The sequence below is a fragment of the Lissotriton vulgaris genome, chromosome 8 (assembly GCF_964263255.1).
Source record: "Lissotriton vulgaris chromosome 8, aLisVul1.2, whole genome shotgun sequence".
NCBI lineage: Eukaryota > Metazoa > Chordata > Amphibia > Caudata > Salamandridae > Lissotriton > Lissotriton vulgaris.
This window is the reverse complement of record NC_141696.1, coordinates 359,843,611-359,870,133: the sequence shown is the minus strand read 5'-3', so window position 1 is coordinate 359,870,133 and position 26,523 is coordinate 359,843,611. Positions and strand designations below refer to the sequence as shown.

The following is a 26,523-nucleotide window of genomic DNA, read 5'->3' as shown; positions in this document are numbered from 1 at the left end:
CTAAATCTATGGGAGCCTTGCAGTCGCAAGTTCCCAGACGCTCCTTTCGTCGCTCATCATACAGAAGCACCACCAGAGGCTACTCCTCAGATAGTCCCTCTACTTCTTACAAAACCCCTACCCAATCCATCTTCAGTAGGGGCTATCAAAGGGGAGGGGTTACAGGGGTAACAACAACCAAGGCAGAGGCAGAACTAACAACTCCTGCTCTGCCTCAACCCCTGCCCAATGACTTCCCTCAACTTCCTCCTCCACATTCCACTCCAGTTGGTGGAAGACTAAAACAATTCCTTCCTGTCTGGACCAACATCACATCAGACAGGTGGGTACGACAAATAATTCAATCAGGTTACTGTCTCGAACTAACATCTACCATATCCCCCCCCCCCCCTCCCCCTCCCCCCCAAACATACCACCCAAACAGTGCCCAATGTCACAAGAACATTTGCTTCTGCTGAGGCAGGAGGTAATATCAAAAATCAGTCATAATCCAATTACACAATTTGTACTTACAATACCCAAGAAATAACATACAAAAATGATAAATCAAGGTTCATGACAGCGTAGAAGTCTAGCCTAGGTCATAGTCACATCTGCCATGGGGGAGCTACACAGTTCACCTCTGTAAGTGTCCCAGAGGCCCCACTTCTTTTTAAAATAAAACGTTTTTCATCAAAATCAGTGCAGAGTCAGAAATCCAGTTACAGACAATATGGCAAGATGGAAATAAGATACAGAATTACCAAAGAGGAGGTCAATACACATTGCGATGTAATAATCTAGCTCGGTCCATGGCCATTTCGATGGTAGGAGATTCACACAGTTCACCACGATATTTATTCCGATGACCCCACTTTTTATCCCACTTCGCAGGGTGGCCCCGGAGCTTATAAATAGTCTTTTCAGCCAACATACATCTGTCAAGTTCCGCCATCCACCCCACCAAAAACGGTTTATCAGCAGCACCCCATTTCATAGCAATCGCACGTTTAGCCCTCAGGAAACCCAATGCTGCCCATTGTATCTCCAATTCGTTCAAGTCCGTGGCTCCCCAAATATTGAGAACAATTTCCTTTGGTCACAGTGGGACAGGTTTTCCTAAGGAGCCTCTCATCTTTCCAGCAACGCCTCCCCAGAAGTGTTGTATTACCGGACAGTCCCATATCACATGATAAAAGGTACCAATTAGGCCACACCCCCTTAAACACATCATCCTCCCGCCTCCCGATTTTTGCTAGCAGAGGGGCGGACATATAGGTCCTGTGTAAATTCTTCAGTCTGATCAGCCGAAATAGGTGATTGATCGCTGTCTCTCTCAGGGACATCAGGGCCGCTTGCCATTCTTCCTCATCCAAGGTTCCCAGCTCTTCCTGCCACTTGTCCCGCAGGGGCTAAAACGTATCAGGGAGGTTGTTACAAAGTTTACGGTATGTGTAAGATATGGCCGTCGTTGGGAGGGGTTCTGAAAGCAATCTGTCTTCGAGGGGGGAAGATTCAGGCAGTAAGGCAATGTCAGGGATGGCAGTGAGGAGAGCGTGTTTGATCTGGAGATAGCGGAAGGATTTATGTGTGCGTGCATATTTGGTTTGTAGGTCTGCAAAAGTCAATAGTCTGCCCCTGTGTACTAGGTCTCCTATTGTCGAAATACCTACCATGTCCCATTTGTCAAATCCCAGTTGGAAACATAGGGAACCAAGTGTTTGTGATGTCCACAGAGGTGATGCCTTGGTGAGTACGTTCGACCAGCCCAGTCGTTTGTTGGCCTGATGCCATATTGAGACTGTGTGTGCCATAGGGCCCAAGAATCTCTTCTTGACCGGTTTGCTGTAAAGGGCCCCAAGGTAACCCTCCTGACCAGTCTGATATGTGTCCAAGTGGAAGGCCGGGTCATTCGGCAAGCCATGTATCCAGTGGTTGACAGCGACTAATTGCGATGCCCAATAGTAGAGGCACAAGTCAGGCAATGCGATGCCTCCGTCATAACAGCTTTTTGTTAGCTTAGAAAGGGCAATACGGGCTGCTCCTCCGTCCCACAAAAGAAGCCGAAGGTCACTCCACTGATTTGAAATAGGAGTCAGGAATCGGAAAGGGGCAGTTCTGGAGGGCATATAAAAAGCACGGGAGTGCCAACATTTTGAACAGAGCACTAAACCTGTGCATACAATCAGACCACTTCCATATGGTCACACTCCAGCAGGTCCTTCCTCTCCTTTTACAAAACGACTTCCTTGCCACTATAGATCTCAAGGACGCCTATTTCCACATTCCCATTCACACAGCTCGCAGAAAGTATCTCAGATTTGTACTTGAAGGTCAGCACTATCAATTCAAAGTGCTCTCATTCGGAGTCACAACATCACCAAGACTGTTTACCAAGTGCAAGGCGGTGGTAGCAGCACACTTAAAAAGACAGCACATTCACGTCTTCCCATATCTCGACGACTGGCTCATAAAAGCCAGCTCATACAGTCAGTGTGTACAACACTCACACCACCATTCAATTACTCCACGACTCGGGTTCACAGTAAACCACACCAAGTCCCATCTTCAACCGCCCCATGTAGAACAATATCTCCGTGCCACAATAAACACCTCAACAGCGCTAGCTTATCCCTCTCCTGCCAGGATAACAAACATGCAAGCTCTTCTAACAAAATTCCAACCGCAACACACTCTTCCAGCTCGAGTGTTCATGCAACTCATAGGAATGATGGCCTCTTGCATATTCATAGTGCCTCATGCAAGACTACAGATGCGTCCTCTTCAAGAGTGCTTAGCATGCCAATGGAACCAGGCTCAAGGTCAATTAACAGACCTAGTGTTGGTAGACGGTCGGACTCACCGCTCTCTGCAATGGTGGAGCACCAAAAACCTGTTCCTAGAGCCAGTTCCTCAAATAGTCATGGCAGCGGACGCATTGCTCTACGGCTGGGGAGCTCACCTACTGCAGCACACCATGTAGGTCCGACACCACAACAAAAGTTACTCCACATTAACCACCTGGAGTTACTAGCCATATTTCTAGCCTTAAAAGCATTCCAAAAGCAAATATCTGGCAAAGCTGTCTTAGTCCGCAAGGACAACATGTCAGCCATGTACTACATAAACAAACAAGGAGGGACACACTCTCTGCAACTCTGTTAGTGCGGGAGATATGGAGATGGGCTATACCTCTAAACATTTTCCTCTTAGCCCATCATGTTCCAGGGGTACAAAATACCATAGCCGATCTGTTGAGCCGTCAGACTCAACAGATCTACAAGTGGGAACTTCATCCACAAGTTCTGCAACCGTTCTTTCAGATGTGAAGACAACCTCAGATAGACTTCTACGCCACCCACGAAAACGCCAAATGCCCACGCTTGGCCGCCAGATATCCACACCTGCTGTCCAAAGACAATGTGATATGGATGAACTGGTCCGGCAGATTTGCGTACGTCTTTACACCTCTCCCACTCATTCCACTAGTGGGACTCAAACTACAGCAACATTCCCCGACACTCATTCTAGTTGCTCCTACTTGGGCCAGACAACCGTGGTACACCACACTGCTGCAACTTTCTGTGGTACCGCACCAAAAGATATACCTGTCTCCACGCTTCCTAACCCAGAACCATGGAGAGATCAGACACCCGGACCCAGGTCAGCTCAACCTAGCGATCTGGCTCCTAAGGTCCTAGAGTTCGGTTATCTTAACCTTCCCCCTAACTGTGTGAACGTTATTAATGAAGCTAGACGTCTCACCACTAGGTCATGTTATGCAGCCAAGTGGAAACATTTTGTAATATACTGTCATAACAACGACATCAATCCCCTAGATGAGTCTATTCAACACATCATAGGATACTTACTACACCTCCAAACATGTAACCTAGCGTACACATCTATTAGACTGCATCTTGCTGCAATTGCATCATACCTACAAAATAGACATCTATCACTTTTCAGAGTACCTGCCATAAAGGCTTTTTATGGTGGGCCTCAAAAGAATAATTCCTCCCAAAGCACCACCTTCACCTGTGTGGAATCTAAATATTGATCTCACACGTTTAATGGGACCTCCCTTTGAACCTTTACATAAATGTGAACTACATTTCTTATCTTGGAAAGTTGCTTTCCTAGTAGCTATTCCTAGTAGCTATTCCTTCTCTAAGAAGAGTAAGCAACAAGCATTAACCATTCAAGAACCTTTTCTGCAAATGCATCATAATAAGATGGTTCTTCGAACGAATCCTAAATTCCTTCCAAAAGTAATTTTGCTCTTCTATCTCAATCAATCTGTAGAGCTTCCCGTATTCTTCTCGCTGCCACAGACAGTCGCAGAAAGAGCTCTTCATACCTTAGATGTCAAAAGAGCATTGCTTTACTACATAGAAAGAACACAACCATTTCGTAAAACTAAACAACTTTTTGTGTCTTTCTCACCACCACTCAAAGGCAACCCCATATCAAAATCTGGGATAGCTAGGTGGATTGCCAAATGTATACAGATTTGCTACCACAAAGCTAAACATACGTTATCTGTCCCTCCTAAAGCCCATTCTACAAGAAATATAGGAGCTTCAATGGCATTTTTAGAAAACATTTCCTTAGATAATATCTGCAAAGCAGCTACATGGTCTACACTGCACACATCACAAAACATTACTGTGTAGATGTGCAAACTAAACAAGCTACTGTGGGCCAGGCTGTACTCAAAACACTGTTTCAAACTACTGCAACAGATATGGGCGGTAGCCGCTAAGGATGGGTACTGCTATACAATCTATGCATAGTGTGTAATCTGCAGCTCTTATGCCTCGAACGGCAAAATGCTACTTACCAGTACGCCCACCCACCTCGCCAGCTACCTTTGTATGTTCCAGTATTATCTTACTTAGATACAGCTTACATGAGCATCCTTCCTGTTTCTTTCTAAACTCCATAATTTCCCTGCTGGCGAAAAACAATCTTACGATGGAGCCGATGCCCATGCGCAGTGTAATCCAAAGGAGGAGTCATCTATCTCGTGACTTCCAAAGACTTTTCAGGACAAAAACAACTGCAAACATCCGGGCCCAACACTAGGTGGCAATCTATGCATAGTGTGTAACTCTGCAGCTCTACATGGCAAGAACAGATGCATACTGGTAAGTAGCATTTTCCTTTTCATGCTCAGTAAGTATCTACTCTACCGGTTGGTATGCTGCCCAGCTTTTTGGGGAGCCCAGCGAGGACCGCTTCCTGATGGCATATATCAGTGTAACTGGGCGTGCACCCCTGCCTTATTTGCAATGCAGAAGTCGTCCAGAACCACCTTAAAGGCCACTCGTTCGACAGTGTTGAGCCCTTCTCATTGAGCCAGTAATCCCTTATCCTCTTGTGAAGCAAGAAACTGAATACCTGATCCCCTAATATGGCTGGGTCTAATCTCCAAGTCTGAATACAGAATCTGTAAGGGGACTGCTGTAAGGTACATAAAAAGGAGCAATGGTCAGAGTAGGTCCTGTCAAGTACTCCGTGCCTATTCTCCTCTTATATGCCTCAGTACAACTAAGCACCTTCTGCAACTGCACCTCCAGGTCATCCGTCAAAGCGATACGTATAAACTCACGCCTCCGGGATCCTGACCCTCCAACAATCTGCCAGGCTCCAATGCCGCACCCAGTTGTGGAAGGCGTCCGCCAGTTTAGTTGCAGGCATCAGTCGCAGTGGAGAGTTTGATCTGTCCATATGGATATCAGATACACAATATCTCCACCCGATATTCGGTACATATGATAGCATGGATGGGAGAAGGAGTGCGAGACTATCCAAAAAGAGATCTTGATCAATATTGGGAGAATGTACATTGAGGAATGTGACGTCCTTAACATCCAGCCATCCCAACACCAGGACAAATGTACCCTCCGGATGAATAACAGACTTGTGTAACAAGAAAGGTACCTCAGGTTTGATCCAGATGAAGGCCCCCTCGCAAACAGAGTAAGCTGTGTAATAGAATTGGCCCGTCCACCTCCTTTGCAGTGCCTTGCCCCCAGCATCTGTCAGATGGGTCTCCTTCAGAAATGCGACTTGCGACTCCCTCCGCTTCAGGTACGCCGGTACGTAATAGCATTTGGAGGGCGAGGACAGGCCCCATACATTCCAGGTTATCAATTAGTCATTCAGCCATCTCAGTAAGTATCCACGCAGTCTAGGAGCACAGTACCCCCCACACCAGGCACCCCACCGGAGCTCCGAGTGGCAATCATCACAGCATCCACACCTGCAGGAAACACAAATGAACTTAGAACCAATAAAATAAGCAGTTAACAGCCCCAACTCTCCTTTCCCCACAGTCCCCCGAACTAAGACATGTACACATCCTGTCCAAACAATTGTAGAAAGGCAAAGTGCCTATTAAACCAGGCCCAACAATAAAGGCCAACCATTTCTCGAGAGAGATGAGTCCAGCCGGCCGACCAGTTAGATAGTATGCAATACAATGATGCAGGAAGCATGAAGTCCAAGCCCCTTGCTCACGCCCAGGACCTCCCCAGTCAGAGCAAAATAAGGGAAGTTTAGGACTTTTGTAGACTTCGGAGGATAAATCATAGGCCCCATACCGCAGCACTGAGTGGATAATAGCTGCCTCCTGTTAGATCAAATAATGTCGGCCATACCTGGGGGTCACCCCCTGAAGAATGTCTTCCAGCTCGGACACTGTGGAGCCCTCCGAACTTGAGGCAGAACCTCTGTGATCATGTGTCTGGGTGAGGAGAGCTCCACCAGTTCACAGAGGGGCCATCACTACTACAGCCTTCGCCCGTTCTTCTGCAGTTTGTTGCTTGGTCTTTAGGGTCAACTCCTGGTGTTGTAACCGCCCAAGACACTCACCTGCCAGATGGCGAGGGGCCTTATTGTGGCTTTTTAGCTAGTCTCACTCAGCATTAGGATCCAGATAAAGTGGGTCTTTAGTGGACCATTTTATGTTCTTTCGGATTGCTCTGCTCAGTGCAGCACCACGCCAAAACCCTTTGTTTGGGCATGCTACATTGCAGGTATTCACACTAGAGCAGCATTACCCAAACTGGGTCGCGACCCACTGGTGGGTTGCAAAAGATCAATAATTAAAGATGACTTTACATTTTGTATTTATCTTTTCACATTTGCTATGCTTCAAAGACATAGATCAAATGCCATGCTATGTCTTCTGATAAACTGTTGCTTATTCTTTTAACACGGGGATTAGTGTTAACTTGTCTATCTCGGACGGCAAAGAGAGAGGAGTTTTTAAATTTAACTGTGTGAAAGTCTTGCTGGTGTACATGGAATGTGAAAGTAAAGTCTCTACGATGTCATCTTTTGTAACACAACAAAACTTGGAATCTTGTAAATGAATTGAGCACATTTCAGAATATAGCAGTTAGGAAAGCAAAAATGAAGCACATTTGTTTGTAATTCTGAAGTGTAATGGAAAAAATGATTTTAATAGAATCAAAACAATAAACACGCTTACTTGGTGATACACAAATGATAATTATTCACTGAAACTCGACTTTCCAAAAAGAATCATTTGTGTGCCATATAGTTTATCAGTGGATGTGTTGCTGAATGATGTGGGAAGAAGTAACCTAGGGGACCTATTTGTTTGTTGTTGTCATGATTTACATTGGCAGAGAAATTGTAGATACTAATATAGGCATTCAGTGTAATATTCGTCATTTTAAAGACTGAATCTAAATTGACACGTCATTGTTGTGTAAAATTATCTCAACATCTTTATTTAGGTGTTATTGTGTTTCTTTGCTAGGCAGGAAAACATGAGGCAATCGTGAAGAATGTTCATGACCTTCTGGCAAAATTGGCTTGGGATTTCTCTCCCGAACAGCTTGATCACCTGTTCGATTGTTTTAAGGTAACATTAAGTTGATATGACGTAGATTTAATAATCAAATTAAAGAGCTGCAAGATGATGGCATATAGTTTCTTATGTATAATTCCTGTAGGCCTAACTGTTTTGTAAAAATGTTGTTTTAAGTTGTTTTCTCGATTGTCTTCCATGTTCAGACTATACATCATATTGTGCTATAATATGGATCTGGAAATTGTTAAGCTCATCATATTTTGTTAAATTGCTTTTTTAAATTAATTTTTCCAAATCTTAAGAACTGTTTAAGGGTTTCAAAACCTCTTCTCAATGCTGGTGTAGGCAAAATGCGATTCATTAACAACAACACGTAAAGCCATAAGGATTTTTCCTGAAAGACAAAGTTGGAGGGGATCAGTATCCACAAAGGTATTGCCCCGTGGCTCTAAACCTTTAAGCATCTGCCTCTTGTAGCCTTAATGGACAGTGCCACCTGGAGTATGAACTCTGATCTGTTCGTGCATCGGTGAATGTAGCCTACATATTTTCACCTCAAGCCTGACGCCCATGAAAAAGCAAATGAATTCCCTTTTGATTAGAAGAACTTTAAAAGTCCCTCAATAGTTAAGGTCTTGTTTAAAATATCCATTCCATTCCAGAAATCTTTATTTCGCTCACAGATCATAAAAGATGCATTACATTTGTACAAAATTTAAAAATGTATTAAACAACAATGGTGATCCAATAGTTAAAACAATGATAAAACAAAGTGCCAGGATTTCAATCTATCACAAGTCGACGAATCTTTTTATACAGGTCTTTTTACCCATCGGCTTCGAGTATACCACATAGAAGTTAAAAATTTAGACAGGGCAAAGACTACAATAGGGGATAGGTCTGTCTTTAAAACTCTGTAGGTGGGTTGAAATTCTAAATCCCAAATTCCTAAGTAGGGGTACTAGCCAGTATTTCCTGCTCCTCTCATAGCCCTTACAGAAGAAGACTACATGAACATCATTCTCCTTCGGATGTGCACATACCGAACAAGTTTCTATGGAGGAGCGGCATGACCAGGACGCAGTGAATGATGCTAAGGGAAGAATTCCATATCTCCACTGGAAAAATAATTTCCTCGTTAGTACTGGAGACATGGCGTCTAAAGCGCTTTCAAGATGATAGGAGTCTTTAGCTTTTATGAACAGGTGGGTCAAAGATCCTTCTCGTGTAGCATCGATGGCTCTGATGAGCTTCAGATCTTGGTAGGCTCTCACAAGTACCTTTTTTGGGATCTTTGGACAGGTGTTTACAGGGTCCAACCATAGTTCCGGGTAACCAATTTCCTCCAGCATTCCCTTTATGCAAGTCATCCACGGAATTCTCCTGGCATTGTGGAACTGCAGGAATTCCTGTAGCTCCGCTCTATAGTTTAAGAGATCTGGGCTACACCATAAACGCCTCCAGAATGTCAGAGGTTTAAGACCCAGCTCCTCCGTTATTGGTCGGATTCCCAGGTCCAATCTCAGAGGAAGTAGTGGAGTGCTTTGGGGGAGGGCAACAATCTGTCTCAGAAATTTATTTTCAGTTGATTGTAGTTTAGACGATTGAATATGTCCCCACAGCTCACCCCCGTATGTGACACCCGCCCGGGCTTGAGTTTTGTATATATGAATAATTGGGGTAAGTGGGCGGTAGGGAGATTTATTCGCCAGTCGCATAGTGCCACCCGCCAACTGATCCAGTTTGATGGTCACTTTTGTCTGGTGAGACGCCCACGTTAAATGTTCGTTAAGAGTGATCCCCAAGTATTCAATAGTATGCACTCGTTCTAATTGGACTGTGCCTAGCCTAGGAGGGGCTCGGTTATGGGGGTTAGGATTAAGAATCATGAATTAAGTTTTCTGTGGGTTGGTTTCAAGTCCTCGCTCTGAGCAGAACTGTAAGAAACCGTCCAGGACACGTTGAATGCCCATAGGGGATTTGGACAGCAGCAGGGTGTCATCTGCAAACATGATTGCAGGCACCCTGCTGCCTGTCAATTTTGGGGCATCGGTGTTGGCAATCCTGTTCAGGTGGGCAACAACCCCGTTCACAAAGAGGCAGAATAGGGTCGGTGCGAGCACACAACCCTGTCTTACCCCTCTGCGAACGGGGAACCTTTCGGTTAATTTGCCACCTCTGCCGCACCTCACGCGGGCATAGTTGTTGTGGTGTAATCTCATCAGGATTGCCAAGATGTCTACAGGGACGTTCAACTCTTCCATGACTCTCCATAACCTCGCTCTAGGTACCAAATCAAAGGCGGCACGTAAGTCTACGAAGACAGTATACAAAGTGCCGCCCTCAATTACAGCTGTTCTCCAATAAAGGAGATTCAGCCTAAAAATTTGGTCTATTGTCGATACACCCTGTCTAAAACCCGCCTGGTAGGGGGACAAGATATCCATCTCTTCTATCCAGGCCTGTAGCCTGTCCAAAATCAGTCTTCCAAAAAGCTTTTGGGATATATCGATAAGACTGATAGGACGATAGTTGGCTGGGAGCAGAGGGGACCCCTTTTTAAAAACTGGGACCACCTCTGCTCCCAGCCAAGTATCCGGAACCTCCATTCCCCCCAAAATAGCGTTGAATAGCAATGTGAGATATGGAGCCATATCCCTGGTTCCTGCTTGAACAGATCCCCGGGCACCCCATCGAGGCCAGGGGCTTTCCCAGCGGCTAGACCGGTAATGGCCTCCCTCACCTCTTTTTCAGTAAAAGGAGCCCCAGTTGTATCAAGAGCCTTTATACTGCCAGCTATATTGGGAACCCCTTCTTCTTCAGAATACAACGCCTCGAAATGGCTCTGCCATATCGTAGGGGCTATATTGGGCTCGATTGCTGAAGATAAATCCTCTGTGCCATTAGAGACTATGCGCCAAAATTTGCGCGAGTCTCTATTGGTTAGTGATCTAACAAGGTTTTCCCAATAGTCTAGGTCCCATTCCGCCCGCGCGTTCTCCAGGAGCTTTTTATAGGATCTTCTCCTGGCTTGTATCTCTTCCTTACTATAGCGTCCTTTTATAGCAAGTAACAATTGGGCCTTGGATTCCCTACAGGTGGCATTATACCAGGACGTCTTAGCCGGGGGGCCTTTCCTTTTCTCTGTCGATGAAAACAGATCCAACTCTAAGGTATTAATTATATCTGCGTGTGTTTGTGCAAGCTTTTCTCTATTATCAGCATCTCGCACCTCCTTCCCTATCTGAATGGCCCTCTCCAGAAACTGGGTAATCCTAGCGTATAGCTGTGGTATTCTATCTGCACTATTGGCCAGTTTTTCCCACTTGACTTTCCTCCAATTGTTTTCGAGTAGTAGCCCCGACTTATCTTTGTCCCTTCCATAGGATGTGGCCTCATGCCCCGGCATGGAATAAGTCAATTCCAAGGCGTTGTGGTCACTATCCATTCTTTCGGTGACTTTAAAGTCGACTATTTGTGGCCACATAAACAATTTAACCAGGATATAGTCCAGTCTAGATTCACTGCCTGTTTTATTATAGGTATGAGTGCTAGGGATATCCGATTTGCAGCAGCCATTACAGGCCCTTAGACCTTGGTTTAAAGTGAGGGCAGTTATCTGCAAGGCCAGAGGAGTCCAGGCCCTGAGGGGAGGGGCCACCGTCTCTGGGATTAGCCAGCATGAATCTTCCTCAAAAGAGGGGCCATCACGTAGGTCAGGTAGTGGTTCATATTGTGAATTTAAATCGCCTCCCACCAGGCATGCGAGTTCCCATGGAATGCCTTCTAGGAACGCAGATAGTTCGTCTATGGTACTAGATTCTTTTGACATGGATACCGGCCTTGAATATATGTTGATAACTAGCAGCTTCGAGGAGTTTGGCCACTCTAGTAGGACAGCCAATATATCATCTGAGGCGGTCTCTAGACAGGTAGCGTGGCAGCCTAAATCCGTTGCTACCCAGGTCGTAAGTCCTCCCGATGGCCTGCCCCTTCCCCCCCACTTTGCGGGTTTGGAAAAGGCTGCATAACCCAGGAATGATAGTTCCTCACGCGCCCAAGTCTCCTGGAAAAGGAGTATGTTTTTGGAGCTGATGTAAGAGCCCCACTCTGTGGAGTCGATTTTATTGGCTAGGCCTGCCACATTCCATGAGATCACGGTTATAGGGTGCAGTTTGGTATTGGCTAGTCCTGTAGTGGCGGAGTTGTTAGCGTTATGCTCCATGGGCGTCAATTGACTTGTGGGGGAATGGCTCATGTCGGATGTTATATTAGTGGGGAATGTGAGAAGGTGGCCTGATATGCAGTGCTCACTATTCTAGTGAACACTATGTATCAGTCCAGCAACCCTTATTGATGATTGGTTGTAAGTCAACCTTATAGACCAGCTATCCTAGTAGCATGGATACGAGCAGTCTAAGGCTAAAGACTCGAGAGGGCGTGTTAAGCCAGCTGTTATACCACACATATACCCCTTGAATACCAAGTGAAAGGACACCACACAAGTGTTATGAAAATAAACAAGGTATTTATTAAGAACAGCCCTGTACTCTTTATGAGGACAGGGTACTAAGCACAAAACAAAACTCTTACGAAAATACTTAAGTTAGCACAGTATATACAAATGCCCGAGGGGCACGGAAAACCATATACTCTGAAAGTGGAATGCGAAATTACTAGCAGGTAAGTACAGTACTAATAGGCTTAGGAATCGCTAGGACTTGACTATAGAACCTTCAGATTACTTCTAGGAGGCCTAGGGGACTCGGGTGCAGAGTGTGCACTCTCACGCGGGATGCGGGACAAAGTCTATGGTAGCTAGTAATGACAAAGTTAGTGTTCTCGGGCGAACCCGACCTAGTAGGAGGAAAACGAAAGTGGATTCTGACCCTTGGATAGTGAGGCTATGCTGGGGCACCGAAATGCCGAAGTTACCTAGCCCAGGGGCTGCAGCTGCATAGGTCTCAAAAGACGTCGGGAATCCTCGTAGACGGACCAGGAGCCTGGAAGAAAGAAGTTGCTGGCAGGCGACCAGTGAAGAAAGTTCGATGGATCCAAGCCTGGATCAGAGGAAGATGACACCTGAAAGCAGAGGGGACCAAGTTCGAGACTACTAGCCAGTAGTCAGGTGGCACCAGGAGGGCAACGGATGGTAGTCACCTCGACTAGGTGAGTGGGTGACGCTGTGCTCGCAGATCTCACGGACCAGGAGGCGTTGTCGGCGACCAGGATGGAGGAGCGAGCTGTCCCACGAAGATTGAAGCTGTCGGCGTCGCTGGACCCAGGATTGGGCAACAAAGCCTTGGCAAATTCAAGCCCACGCGGTGGACTCAAAATGGCGTCTGGAGTGGACCAGGAGGGTCCGGGGTGCCTCTCTTAAAGAAGGAAGCAAGGGCCAGTCTGGAGCAACCAGACCAGCAGCAGTGATGTCGTCGGGCGTCGTGTAGAAGGCCACAAGCCAGCCGGCTAGTAGCCACACAGCGCGGTGAGCACGCAAAAGCAGAAGGGCCCCACGCAGATCGTGGAGATGCTGGAGGGCTGATCTTCGGTGCTAGAGCTGCTCAGGGTTTGGGCTTCTCGGACCCCAAAGCACTCACCAGTGGAGCACACGGTGGGCTTGTTGCAAAGAAGTCGTGCAGTCTTGGCGATCGTCGGTCCCTCGAGGTCTCGTCGCACTCACAGTTCTCAGCTTTGCTGTAGAGGTGAGTAGAGGTCAGAGGTGCCAGGGAAGCCAGGTCTCGTCGAGCTGGGTCGTCGGATTCGTGATTAAGGACTTGCAGCAGACCGCAGTGTTCTTAGGATTGTGCCTGCGGATGCAGGGTGACTACTCCTTAGCCACAAGGGAGAATCTTGAAGAAGGAAATCTTGATGTCTTTCGCAGAAAGTCGGGTCTTGATTCCAAAGATGATCTAATTTGAACAGGGGGCCCGCTCCCATCTTTATACTAAAAAAGGGGGCTGACCCGGTGACTAGGTCCTGCCTATGGGTGGGACTAGGAGGGGGGTGGTTACACCCCTCTGCCATGTGGACTTTCCCCAGGCCAGGGGCTGGTGTGCCCCTGGAACTGGTTCTGACCGGCCTATGCGTAGTGAGCACCGGGGTGCCACTCAGCAGTCACCTTCCTGAAAAGCCCTGCCTACCCAGGATACACAAAACCATGTCTGGGACGGTGCTAGCACCGCCCCTGACAGGAAACCCTTTGTCCAGGCTCCCCTCGCTGGAAGGACTCCCAGCTGCAGGGGGTCAGACTCGTGTCTGTGGTGGCAGCATCCATTTTGTGGAGCTGAGGCTTCGTTTAACTTTAACCGGGGTTCACAGTTACATACATGTAGTGTCCCTCTAGAAGGGTGGAATGCTAACCCCGTCGCCAGAATTGGCGAGGGGTTAGTATTCCAATTCGTATGACACCTTACTCGACATGTTTTGATAAAGCAATACCAAAGTTAGCATTTAACCGCGAGGATTATAATGCACTTAAGAGTATATGGTATGCGTTATCATGGAACAGCTATTAGGACTTGGTTCCGCAAGCTGCAGACAGGCTCAGCTCATGCCAGAGCACCATCTCACACGATTCCAAGCACTCTGCCTTCAGGATTGTCAAGGCCTGCCATAGGAGTGACTGATAGGAATCTGTGTGTCCATTTTAGGGTTAGGTATACTACACCTACAGCAAAGGGTGATTACACGACTTTGCCCCAGCTGTCATGCAGCCAGTTGTGTCAAATTTAGGAGGCCAGCCAGGGGTGGCATAATACATGCTTCAGCCCCTGGTAGGCCCTGGGTACACCTATGCCCTGAGTTACAGGGTCTGATAAGGTGGCCCAGTATCAATTGGAAATGTACCTAAGGTACATGGAATCCATTTTAAAGAGAGAGCAGTAGGCCCGGGGTCCTGATTGGCAGGGTCCCAGGTCGACTATGTCCAAAACCAGCTAAAACACAGGGCAAAAAGTTGGGGGCAACCATAGTCAGGAGGTACCTTCCTACAGGGAACACAGTAGGATCCTTCATGCTTGGTTCAAGAGCCAAACTAGGTTCCGCTGTGTTATTTACCCTTATCTGTATAACGGGCGCTGGGAGTAAGTTATTCTCAGTCCTAGGAGGTACTGGGAGTTCTCCCCCCTCTTCATCCGGTTGTCAATCTACCATTTCCAGGCTACTGTATCTGTTATGAGTGGGTATATACGCTGGATAGTGTGTTCTATGGGGCCCTGGAATTCCTCTCCTATATCCTCCTCCACCGCCCCTCCTTCTTGTGACAATTTCCCAGCCGGCCTCCTCCCCATATGGTAAGAAATGATCTGTTGGTCGTTCCCTGTAGTGTTGTGGAACATTTCTCTCCCTATGGCAACTTTACCAATCCTCCAGTAGCTCTTGATGGTGCCCCCATCTCTGGTCCTCTAAATTATAAAGGCTTGATGGATAAAAAAAAGAGAGAGGAAGTGGTTGAATATTACTGCCAAAATCATCAGAAGCCCAGGCGCAAATATATGCAGCTGTGTTCTGCTCTCTAAAGGTGACCAGAATGCAGTCTCCCCTGATAGATTTTCTGGTGAAACCCACCCACGTGACCCGCCTGGCCATGGAGATATCGCTGGTTATTCCTCTCGGGAGTGGTCTATGTATGGAGAGCCAGCTAATGACTTTATTCCTAAGTGAAGTTGTTGATTCAAATGTTGAGGGTTTTAATTCCGGAACCCCCGCCAGGACTAGGGTGTAGGGGGCTGCTTCTGGGGGTAGGTTAACGGGTTTTTGTTTACAGGTGGGGTTTGGTTTCTCTCCAGTTGAATGGTGGATCGCCCTTGGCACCGATCAAAGGTAGAGCAGTATCTTTAGGAGGGGGAATTGTTTTAGGAGTGGCAGTTACTGTGTGCTGAGTTGAAGTTGGGGCGTTATTGGCGTTCGGGGTTGCGGTGTTTTGTTTGGAATGATTTGTGGAGTTTTGAGGTTTGTGGGTGGTGGCTTATTATTTGTGACTATGGGAGGTCCGTTACCCTTGTTGGGCTTTGGTTCCGGTCCCCCTTTTACAGCTTTAGTACCGCTGTTCTCGAGTTTCCTCGAATCAGCGAGTTGGACAGTAGATTTCTCGATGATGACGAATCTAGCTTCAATCTTAATCAATCTAGCTTCGAGGGGGCTCAATAGGGACCTAAGGAGTGTTCCTATGTCCTCCAGTGTGATGTCGTCGGAGGTATTATCCACTAGGGCGGTGTTAGTAGACATTGGTAATGGCGTTGTGTTGTTAATTCTAGGGGGAGGTGATTTTCCCGACTTCTCTAGCGTGGTGACATTGATGGCTCCTTTCCCCCTTTTACCTCTCTGCTGTTTGGATTTAGGTGATTTTGTCCTATTATCTTCTTTATTTTGGGCCCTCCTCTTCTTTTTTTTGTATTGCCCCTTCTCTCACCCCCTATCTCTATCTAAGCTAGACTCTTTGTCGTTGACTGCCTCTGCATTGTTAACTAATATTATTTGGGGTATTTGGGTATTGGGTAGGGCCATTAAGCTCATGTCGTCAAATTCACTCAGGACTTCAATAGTAAGCTCTGGGTCAGTTGTTGTGGTGCCTGGGAGTGAACACGGTGCTGGGTCAGTCCTTTCACTGATTGGCGAACCGGGTCTGCCTTCTGGGGTTCTAGCTTGGGCCATTGGGCCCATTGAGGATCTCCTTACCCAGTCTATTTCCTGAGAGATTCTTCTCTCCAGCACCTCGATTTCCTCAATCAGAAGGGATCCGGCTTTGGCAAAGTGTCAATGGGGCCCTTTACTGCTCCAGCCGCAGCTAAGGAAGAAGTTTTGCTTCTAGTTTCCCTGGTGCTCATTGTTCTGGTAGTTAGGAGACCTGGTTATGACAATGAAAAGGAAGGGGGCCCGGACCGGACTCTGCCGTACTCGAACGGCCTCAAACGGCCCGCTCTTTGCCCGGTCTTCGCCCGCGCCTCCGTCCGCGCGCGTCCCGCGTTCGCGTGAGGAGGCTGGGCTAAATAGGAGGAGGGGGGCGGGAAGAGGCACCAGGTGCGTGGAATGATCTTGCTGCAAGCGCTCCTGGTCCTCGCAGTCTCGCTCCCAGTCGCTGGACGTAGTTTCCTTGGTCCGAGGAGTGACTGAGCACACGGGCTCCCAAGTCACATGTAAGGCAAAGTATCAGCAAGCTTCAGGGCAACAAAGGGATCCTCAAGAGTCCGACTGCGAGCGGCACGATTGTCTTCCATGTTCAGACTATACATCATATTGTGCTATAATATGGATCTGGAAATTGTTAAGCTCATCATATTTTGTTAAATTGCTTTTTTAAATTAATTTTTCCAAATCTTAAGAACTGTTTAAGGGTTTCAAAACCTCTTCTCAATGCTGGTGTAGGCAAAATGCGATTCATTAACAACAACACGTAAAGCCATAAGGATTTTTCCTGAAAGACAAAGTTGGAGGGGATCAGTATCCACAAAGGTATTGCCCCATGGCTCTAAACCTTTAAGCATCTGCCTCTTGTAGCCTTAATGGACAGTGCCACCTGGAGTATGAACTCTGATCTGTTCGTGCATCGGTGAATGTAGCCTACATATTTTCACCTCAAGCCTGACGCCCATGAAAAAGCAAATGAATTCCCTTTTGATTAGAAGAACTTTAAAAGTCCCTCAATAGTTAAGGTCTTGTTTAAAATATCTATAATTGTGCATAAGCTTGATCTGCAGGAAATATTTACCATTTCTTATTTCCCTGCTCTTCTTCATTAAGGTACCTTAACAAATGATTTGAAATGAAAAAGTGTGTTACAACGATGAATGAGTTGCTTGTCAATTGTTCTTTCAGAAGGCTGAAGACCGCTTTATGGGCCCTGATTACAATCACTCGGAGCCAAACTGCTCCTATCATATACTCAAGAATATGGTTATGCCTTATTCAACATTTCTGATGGTGCTTCTTCCTGCAGATTCCCGAACTTATGAATATCATTCATGCACCAGACTGGATCTGGAAACTTATTTCACAAAAATAGCTCTCCAATGCCACTAGGTGGCGCCATGTGGCCTCAGCTATGACTTTGTCCGCCTAGGATGTTATGACATTGAAGTATTTAAAGAGCCATCCAGCATTCTGATGTCTGTTCTGTTTCCCTGTGTCTCATTGATATAAGTCTGGAGGTTTTCTTGGTGCTTGAGGTGAATCCCTCCAATGCCTAGGTCAAATGTCTACTTGGATTTCGAGGTCATACCATGAACAATATCCTTGTCCGTTCCATATGAGCTCTGCAATAGTGGTGTCTAGGATCAGAGCACGACTCCCTCAGCCTGCAACTCCTGTTTGTTGTTGCACCTGAAGGCCATCAGAGAGCAGGAGGTGAAGCTATTTTTGTCTAAGACCCCCGTGATAAAAGAGCTATTACCCAAAAAAAAACAAGATAGGAGTATACATCTTCTCATTCTTTGAGGAAATGGCAGGGCTCCCAGGACCGTTGAGAGGACTGAAGCTATTCCCAGATGTTGGGGTCTTATCAGGTGATTGCATTGCTAAACAAAATAAAGTGGTTATTTCCGACTCTGGCGGCTGAACCTGCACAGGTCTAGACCTTACGGCAGGCCATGTTGGATATTTTGATGATAGCCCTGTTCACACTCTTGGCCACACCACAAAGGTGGGTCCAGCTCCTGCAGGTTTAGAGATACTGTCTCCCCTATTGCCACTGACTCTGCACTTCACAATCTTGGGCCTTTGAACTGCTTCCATTTAAACCAGTGCCCTCCAAGGCTCTGATCCCCATGTGGCCCTTAAGACACTTGCATCGACACCGCCCTCTGAGCAGATTACCATGCCACCTCAAAAGTCAGCAGAAAAAGAAACATTTTAGACTTCTTTTGATGACAAGACTTTGGCACAACCGCTCCTACCACCCCAGGATTTGTCCATTTAGAAGAACTCTTTGGATCGGACTGAGACACTTGTGTCATGCCCATTCAACATTACCGACGCACAAAAGATGCTTCAAAGGCTGACAGACTTGTCCCATTTAATGACACAGATCCCGGCCCTTCCCAGACTATAAAAAAATGCAATTGGTTTTGATACAGCTCCTTAACTGGATATTAGTTACCCTTTTGAGCCTTCCTCCCCAGAATTCTTTTTGTTCACTTTGGGGGTATGAAAAGCTGTGAAAGTTAGAATTCTGCTCATCACATAGGCCAAATCCAACATTTTGACAGAAATCTTGCAACCTTTTTATGCAATTTCAGACAAAATACTAGCCTTTGAGGCATTCTGGACACTAGTCTGGCTGCCTGGGAAAAACCCTTCTTTGACCTAGCAGCCCTCAGGCAGAACACATGATAACACTGTGCAGCTTTCAACGTTCATTGTCCCATCCCTCTCTGGATAGTCTGTTGTTCCAAGCCTTTACAAAGGAGATGGTCTCTGGACTGAAACTTCTGATGGAGATTTCTATTCTAACTGCAGATGCTGTTGTGTACTTCCTATATACACTATACAGGATCTGCGCACTTGGATAACATAAAATGTGGGATTGGTGGCAGACTGGTTCCGAACACCCCCACCGGATAGGTTAGCCTGTCTGTATCAGCTAGCTCACAGTGCCACTATAATCTACGAGAGAGTAGTTTTTGGCAACCTCAGAACATGACAACCCATATCCCTCAGAATCGTGGAAACAATGTACTCCTTTTCACTCAGCCACTCATGCTCACTTAGTTTGTCTCGGTGAGATACACAGAATAAACCGGCTGGGCGTTTTCAATAAGAAATCATTGAACAGTTATTCTAGTGTAGAATAGATGAGCTGCAACAACCATTAGACAGTAGCAGAGATAAATGATTAGCAGAACTACGAAAGTAAAGGGATGGTACAGTTCTACCATTTTGCAGTAATCATGAATATATACAAGTACATAAAATACATGATAATAAGTGTTTACTCCAGCGATGCCTCCCCAACAAGATGTACCTAGCATCTGTGTAGGTGTTATGCCAAGAATCCAGAATCTAATCAACCCCATTACCTGAAGAGGAGGGAATATTGGACCCCGTCCTGGCCTAGAGTTGGACACCCCGCGAGGGATGTTATACCACTATGAGCTGGAGCGTCTGCATTTAGGAGTCTCTGGTCAGTGTGTCAGCCAGGAAGTCACGGTATCCTCTGGCTTTCTAAGCAAGATGTGATGTATATATGCACCCATAAGTCTCCCCAGGGGTCCTACCTTGCTGTGTTACTGTGTCCGCCTAAAGGATGATGTTGGGCCTGAACTTTATACAGAGATATTATACAGGAGGTGGTAGTCCTGCTGTGCTTCCAAGAAACCTCATGCATAATGTATAAGAGAACTAGGGAAAACCCACATTCTGAATGCAGTGTCGTATCTAGGTAAAAGGTCAGTCCCTAAGAACCGTTATGTATGTAATGTAGGGCAGAATATAGGTGAAAGGTTGCAATGTTACCTGCACTTATATAGGGTACCTATGTGGAATATAACTGCCTCAGATTTTAAAATATTCCCCAGACAGACTGAATCTAGAAACTTTTGAGCAATGCCTCTGGGCACTGGTGGGTGGCACCGTGCTGCTCCTCTCTGATTTCGTTACTCTTCTGGAAATTACATATGGGGCATATATAGGTGGAGCTAATACAAGTTCCTTTCTTTCTGTGCCACCGATGCCGCTCTGGAGCTACCCAGCTGCGGTCCGTGCAGGTAGCGGCGGTGGGGCCAAGTAAGGGGTTATTTCAAGGAACTATGCAGAGGGAACATTAATTATTTATTTAATTTTCCTTTGGCATTATCCCTTGAAATCCCCCCTTACCCAGCCCCACTGCTGTTAACTGGACGGACCGTGGCTGGAGCGAACTCTCATCTCTGAGACAACTTTTCCACCAAAAGGTTTTCAGTGTGGAAGGTAAATGTCACTTCACAAAATGACAGGATTCAAACCCTGTAAGGACTGTCACAAAGAATTGTCTGACAGATCCTCACAGATTTACCTGTGGTGATGGGGTTGAGCCTGGACTCTTACAGTCTTCAGTGACTGCCCGTTGATGTTCCCGAACGCCATAAGAAACAGCAAGGCAAAACTCTGTGGCCAAACACCAGAAGTCTCCACAATGAGACCGGTGCAATTTGAAGGGTTGGCCCGGCCCTGGTCAGCCCAGAAGTCACAGGAGTCGTTCCAGAAGTCAGTCATCCAGCTACAAGTTTTCGGGTTAGTCGAAGAAAAATCACAAAACAATACAAGCAGGACTTTGCCCCTTGCTGCCACTCATATATTCTTGAAAAGATGTGAGGGTGGCACAGTGCCTCTTGATCTCTCTCCTGAAGTCGATTGATGGGATAATGTGTGACGCAACTTGTCCCAGCACAACCTGAGCTGGGTCTCTCTGCGACACTGAGGCAAATCGAAGAGTTCTGCAAGATGAATATCTGACTTATCATCTTTCTCTCTGGTGCGCTGTCAGGCTCCAAGGAGCCAGGAAGGATACCACCGGTAGGTTTGCTGTCGCCGTCAGTCGGACCCTTCAAATTAACCGACTCCTGTTCTTAAGTGCTGTTCTCCGGAGCCTCAACTCCAAGTTGGTGATGTTAAGGCCTCAGGGGGATAGGGAGCGAGATCCGTGCTCGGCGTCCATTAAAGCACCAGCATCCATCCCCCATACCCTAGTCCTGGCCTCCTTGCACCCCCTGGTCATGCCACTTAGGAGAGCTCTTCTTACGCAGTGATCATGTGTAGGGCAGCTGGAGTTCTTGACCTCCAGCTCCACACCTTAAGGGTCAAAACGAGCATCTTGACTGAAGTGCTCCACCCAGGGCTAACAACCACTCAGCCTCTCCTTCCCTTCAATTAGACACTTACAGATACTCGTTTGGGCTCTAGATACCCATTTGGACTCTTGGGCCAAACTCCTATTTTCAAACTTGTATAGGAAGCTGGCTTTTTATGAGGTGCACCTAAATAAGTTACACTATATCGAAAGTTCAGACGACCCCTATTGGTTTGCAGGCCTTAAATGAATAATTCCAAATGCTTTCTTTGTGGTATTGTGTGCGAGCAATTTAGGCTTATCTTGGGGTAGTGTTAATCATTTGTTGCCACACAGAGTCAATAAATGATACACATACTCCAGAAGAAACTTGAGACAAATTTAGAAAAATAACATATATTTGTATACAATTTTAGACACCAAGATCATCAGAATTAGGTTAGTAATGTAGGTGTTATAGATTTTTACCGGTAAAACAGTAGAAATTCCCAGCTGTTAGATTCGAGGCATGAGCCTCGAATGCAGTAATGTTGTCCCATATTCCCTTTCAGCCAGCCCAAAGATGTTACCTACTTTCACGGTGGGCCACGAGCACTTTCAGTTCACCGTGCTCTCCTTAGTCTCCCACCTCCAGACTATGGCAGACCTCCAGAAGTTCTGTGGGGTGTAGCTATTTCTTTGTAAATGAAAACAATCATGTAAGCAATACATCAACTGATGGCGCAGAATTACAGACTAAATCAAACATTCATTTCCAGTCAAACAAAGAGAGAATGATTTGCTTGGATGTTGAAATTTTCAAATAGAAATTTTAATTTAAAGCAATAATTGCCTTAAGAAAGGGCTGTCCAATAACACAATCAATGAAAACAGCGCAAGTGACCAATATTTACAGTGACAATGTGAATAAAGTGCAGATGTGACATAATCAGTATATTTCACAGGTAAATGACAACGTTGACAATTGGATAAATATTTACAAGTTGCGAATATGAAAGCAGTGTCCAATTTCACAATATAAAACTAGTGTCTCGAGCTCAGGAGTTGATCTACATTCGTTTTGAAAGCAATGAGACCTAATAAGGATTGGACTGTGAACAACTGCCTCTTTGTTTTACTGTAAATGAATTCTTAATTTCGTCTGTAATTCTGCGCCATGTATTGTTTACACGATTGTTTTCATTTACAAAGAAATAGCTACACCAGACAGAACCAGACAGAACCACTGTTTATTATATACTCGCCTAGGTTCAGAGGGATACTGTTCTTGTTTTGAAGTATGGCAGACCTCCTGCACTCGTTGGGGTTCACCATCAACGTGCCAAAGTGACACCTGACTCTCTCTGATGCTCACTTGCATCGAGCGATTCTGGACACGGTGCAGTTTCGGGCCTATCCTCCTGAGCAGCGAGTCTGGGATATTCAGGCTGTGATACAGAAGTTTCAGCCTCTATCCCAGATCTCGGTGAGAATTACTCTGAAGCTGCTGGGTCTTATGGCCTCCTGCATCTTACTGATGCATCATGCCAGGTGGCAAATGAAGGTTCTGCAGTGGGACCTGACGTTCCAGTGAGAGCAGCATCAGGGGAAGTTTTCTGATTAGGTCCAGATCTCTCGGAGGGAACTGCACAGCCACTCAGTGGTGATTAGTGAACCAAGACTGGGTCAGAAGCAGATCCCTCTCCCTAGCCCAACCAGATCTAACGGTGATGACAGATGCATCACTCCTGGGATAGGGAGGCCATCTGGGAGAGGCGGTGATCAGAGGCGTCTGGTCTCTGATGGAGTCTGGCCCCCCTATCAACTTTCTTGAGTTCTGGGCGATCAGATTGACACTGAAGGCATCCCTTCCCTCTCTCAATGGGAAAGTGATGCAGGTGTTCACCAATATCACCACTGCCATGTGGTACTGCAACAAACAGGATGGTGTGTGGTCATGGACCCTCTGTCAGGAGACTCTCTTCCTCTGGACATGGCTGGAACATCAGGGCATGACCCTGGTGGTTCAACACCTGGCGGGCTCTCTGACCGCCAGGGCAGACAAACCAGCTGTCTGTGCCTGGTCGATCACGTATGGCGTCTCCGTCCAGAGGTGGCGCAAGGTCTCTCTTAGCGGTGGGGAGAGCCTTTATTTGATTTGTTCGCCTCTAAAGAGAATGCACGGTGTCAGCAGTATTGCGCATTTGGAGTTTCCAAGGCGGTGCTCACTGCGATGCTTTTTTCGGCGCGAGTGGAGCTTTGGCCTCCTGTACACCTTTCTGACTATACCACTTCTGTCCAGAGTGCTCAAGAAGATCAAACACGGCCACGCTCAAGTTATTCTTGTAGCTCTGGATTGGGCACAAAGTGTCTAGTACTCTGACCTTCTGCACATGGCCATTGATACTCCGATCAGACTGCCCCTTCGGGAGGACCTTCTGTCACCGCAGCAGGGAACAGTTCTTCACCCGAACCTCTTCAGTCTCCGCCTCCTCGCGAATAGATTGAGCGGTGGCAGTTGAAGGCTTTTTTCCTTCTGCCCAATGCCTGTGATATCTTGGTATCCAGGCGTCCCTACACTAAAATGGTGTACGCCGGTAAATGGAACAAATTTGTTGCATTGTGCACACCAAAGGCTGTTGATCCCCTTTCCGCCCCTCTTCCAGAGGTTCTCTTGTACACACTTTATTTGATTCAGCAGGGATCTGCTTTGGGCATTCTTAAAGTATATCTTGCAGCTATCTCTGCCTTTCTATGCCTTCCAGATCAGCCTTCTTTATTTATGTCTCCCATTGTTATTATATCGGAAACAACGGTTCCAGTGGCACAGCAAATGTATGACTAATAATCAATACAATCTAAGTTAACTAATAACAATCCAAGGGTTGAACGAGGGTGTCCGAAAGTGAAGCAACTCTACACCATAGATTTTCATACCATCATTGAAATTATATTTCTCTTTTATTTTAGAACAATCAGTAATTATTTATACATGTAGTGTTTCAAAAAATAAGTGCAAAAGTGACCCAAGGTGTAATGTGAGAACCAAAAAGGTACAACAATTATACAAAGTCAATAACAAACAATGAAATACAGGGTTTCTAAACAGGAATAATGTATAAGAAAAGGAAAACGACCAGCAAGTAATTAATAATTACAACAATCAATGTAACAATGGCTATAGAGAATCATAGGCACTGTTTGTTAGGTTTGTTTTCTGGGGGCGTCGACGGCGTTTCGACCCAAGCAGTATATTGGGTCTCGTCAGGACTGGGCAATGTGGGACTTCTGGACGTTTATGTACAGTTAACCCAGCCAAGTGAAACTGGTTCATGTAGTGTATAACTTATTTGGGCGACGTCTGGCAAGTGCCATGTTAATAGGACGATCCTATTCCGGAAGAGTCCGCGAGGTATTCAGAGAGCACGCCAAAATACAATCTACTGGGTATCGGCCCGACTGGATGTTGCCATTGAGAAATATCCCTGAGACGTCCTCAATTCTATTAACACGGGACTTGCCAGACGTCGCCCAAATAAGTTATACACTACGTGAACCAGTTTCACTTGGTATCGTCCTGTCCTAGCAAGCTCTTAGACATATCCAGTTCTACTCGCCGAATTCTCTTGACTGCACCACTACAGTGCACCCGACTGGGTTAACTGTAAGTGCATTATTACTTTTATGATTCACGCATGGTGGTTACCCTCTCAATTCATTACCCTGACCCCGTGCTACATATACGTCCAGAAGTCCCACATTGCCCAGTCCTGACGAGACCCATTATACTGCTTGGGTCGAAACGCCGTCGACGCCCCCAGAAAACGAATCTAACAAACAGTGCCTATGATTCTCGATAGCCATTGTTACATTGATTGTTGTAATTATTAATTACTTGCTGGTCGTTTTCCTTTTCTTGTACATTATTCCTTTTTAGAAACCCTGTATTTCATTGTTTGTTATTGACTTTGTATAATTGTTATACCTTTTTGGTTCTCACATTACACCTTGGGTCACTTTTGCACTTATTTTTTGAAACACTACATGTATAAATAATTACTGATTGTTCTAAAATAAAAGAGAAATATAATGTCAATGATGGTATGAAAATCTATGGTGTAGAGTTGCTTCACTTTCGGACACCCTCGTTCAACCCTTGGATTGATATTAGTTAACTTAGATTGTATTGATTATTAGTCATACATTTGCTGTGCCACTGGAACCGTTGTTTCCAATATAAACGATATACCCTGGTTCCCTAGTGGGTAGGGTTTCCTTGTTCTCCCTTGTGTCCCATTGTTATTAGGCTCTTACTCATTTGTTTCCATTGAATCAGTGTATGCCGGGTGCTGGTGTAAGTTTGTGGCTTGCCGCGAAACCCGCACACAAAACCATTGTACCAGTGTCAAAACCTAAAAGAGGGTGTGACCTCTTTTTCAGGCTTGAAGTCCGGTTTAATGCACAATCTAATTTCACAGCATAGCCTGTACTGGCCTAACAGCAAGTACAAATCCAGTATGAATAGGATGCATGCTTGAAAGAAGGAAATGTAAGATTTTGTAGTTTGTTAGGGGTAAAGATTGTGGACTTAAGCAATTAGGCACATTTATTAAGAACCACTTTAGCTTACATGCATTGTTTAAACAGTAACAAATATTAATATTTTGTTTAATATATTTTTTTTCAATTTGTAGGCAAGCTGGACAAACGCTAGTAAAAAGCAGCGTGAAAAATTACTAGAGTTAATTCGACGCCTTGCAGAGGATGACAAGGATGGGGTCATGGCACACAAGGTTTTGAACCTTCTGTGGAATTTAGCTCATAGTGATGATGTACCTGTTGATATCATGGACCAAGCTCTCAGTGCCCACATAAAAATCTTAGATTACAGTTGTTCACAGGTTAGTTATTTATAGTCATTGTATGCAAATTGTTTTTACATTGTTGAGTTTTGGTA

The 26,523-nt window shown here is 45.8% G+C and overlaps 1 protein-coding gene across 4 annotated transcripts in view; it reads left to right on the top strand.

The window, feature by feature from the left end:
* Positions 1 to 26,523, top strand: part of USP9X (ubiquitin specific peptidase 9 X-linked) — a 1,749,911-nt gene that overhangs the window by 468,307 nt on the left and 1,255,081 nt on the right. For all 4 annotated transcript variants that reach the window (XM_086934127.1, XM_086934125.1, XM_086934124.1 and 1 more), the window contains 2 exons: positions 7,775 to 7,879; positions 26,261 to 26,467. In XM_086934127.1, coding sequence (XP_086790253.1) covers positions 7,775 to 7,879; positions 26,261 to 26,467 — 312 coding nt within the window. The remainder of the gene's footprint in view (positions 1 to 7,774; positions 7,880 to 26,260; positions 26,468 to 26,523) is intronic.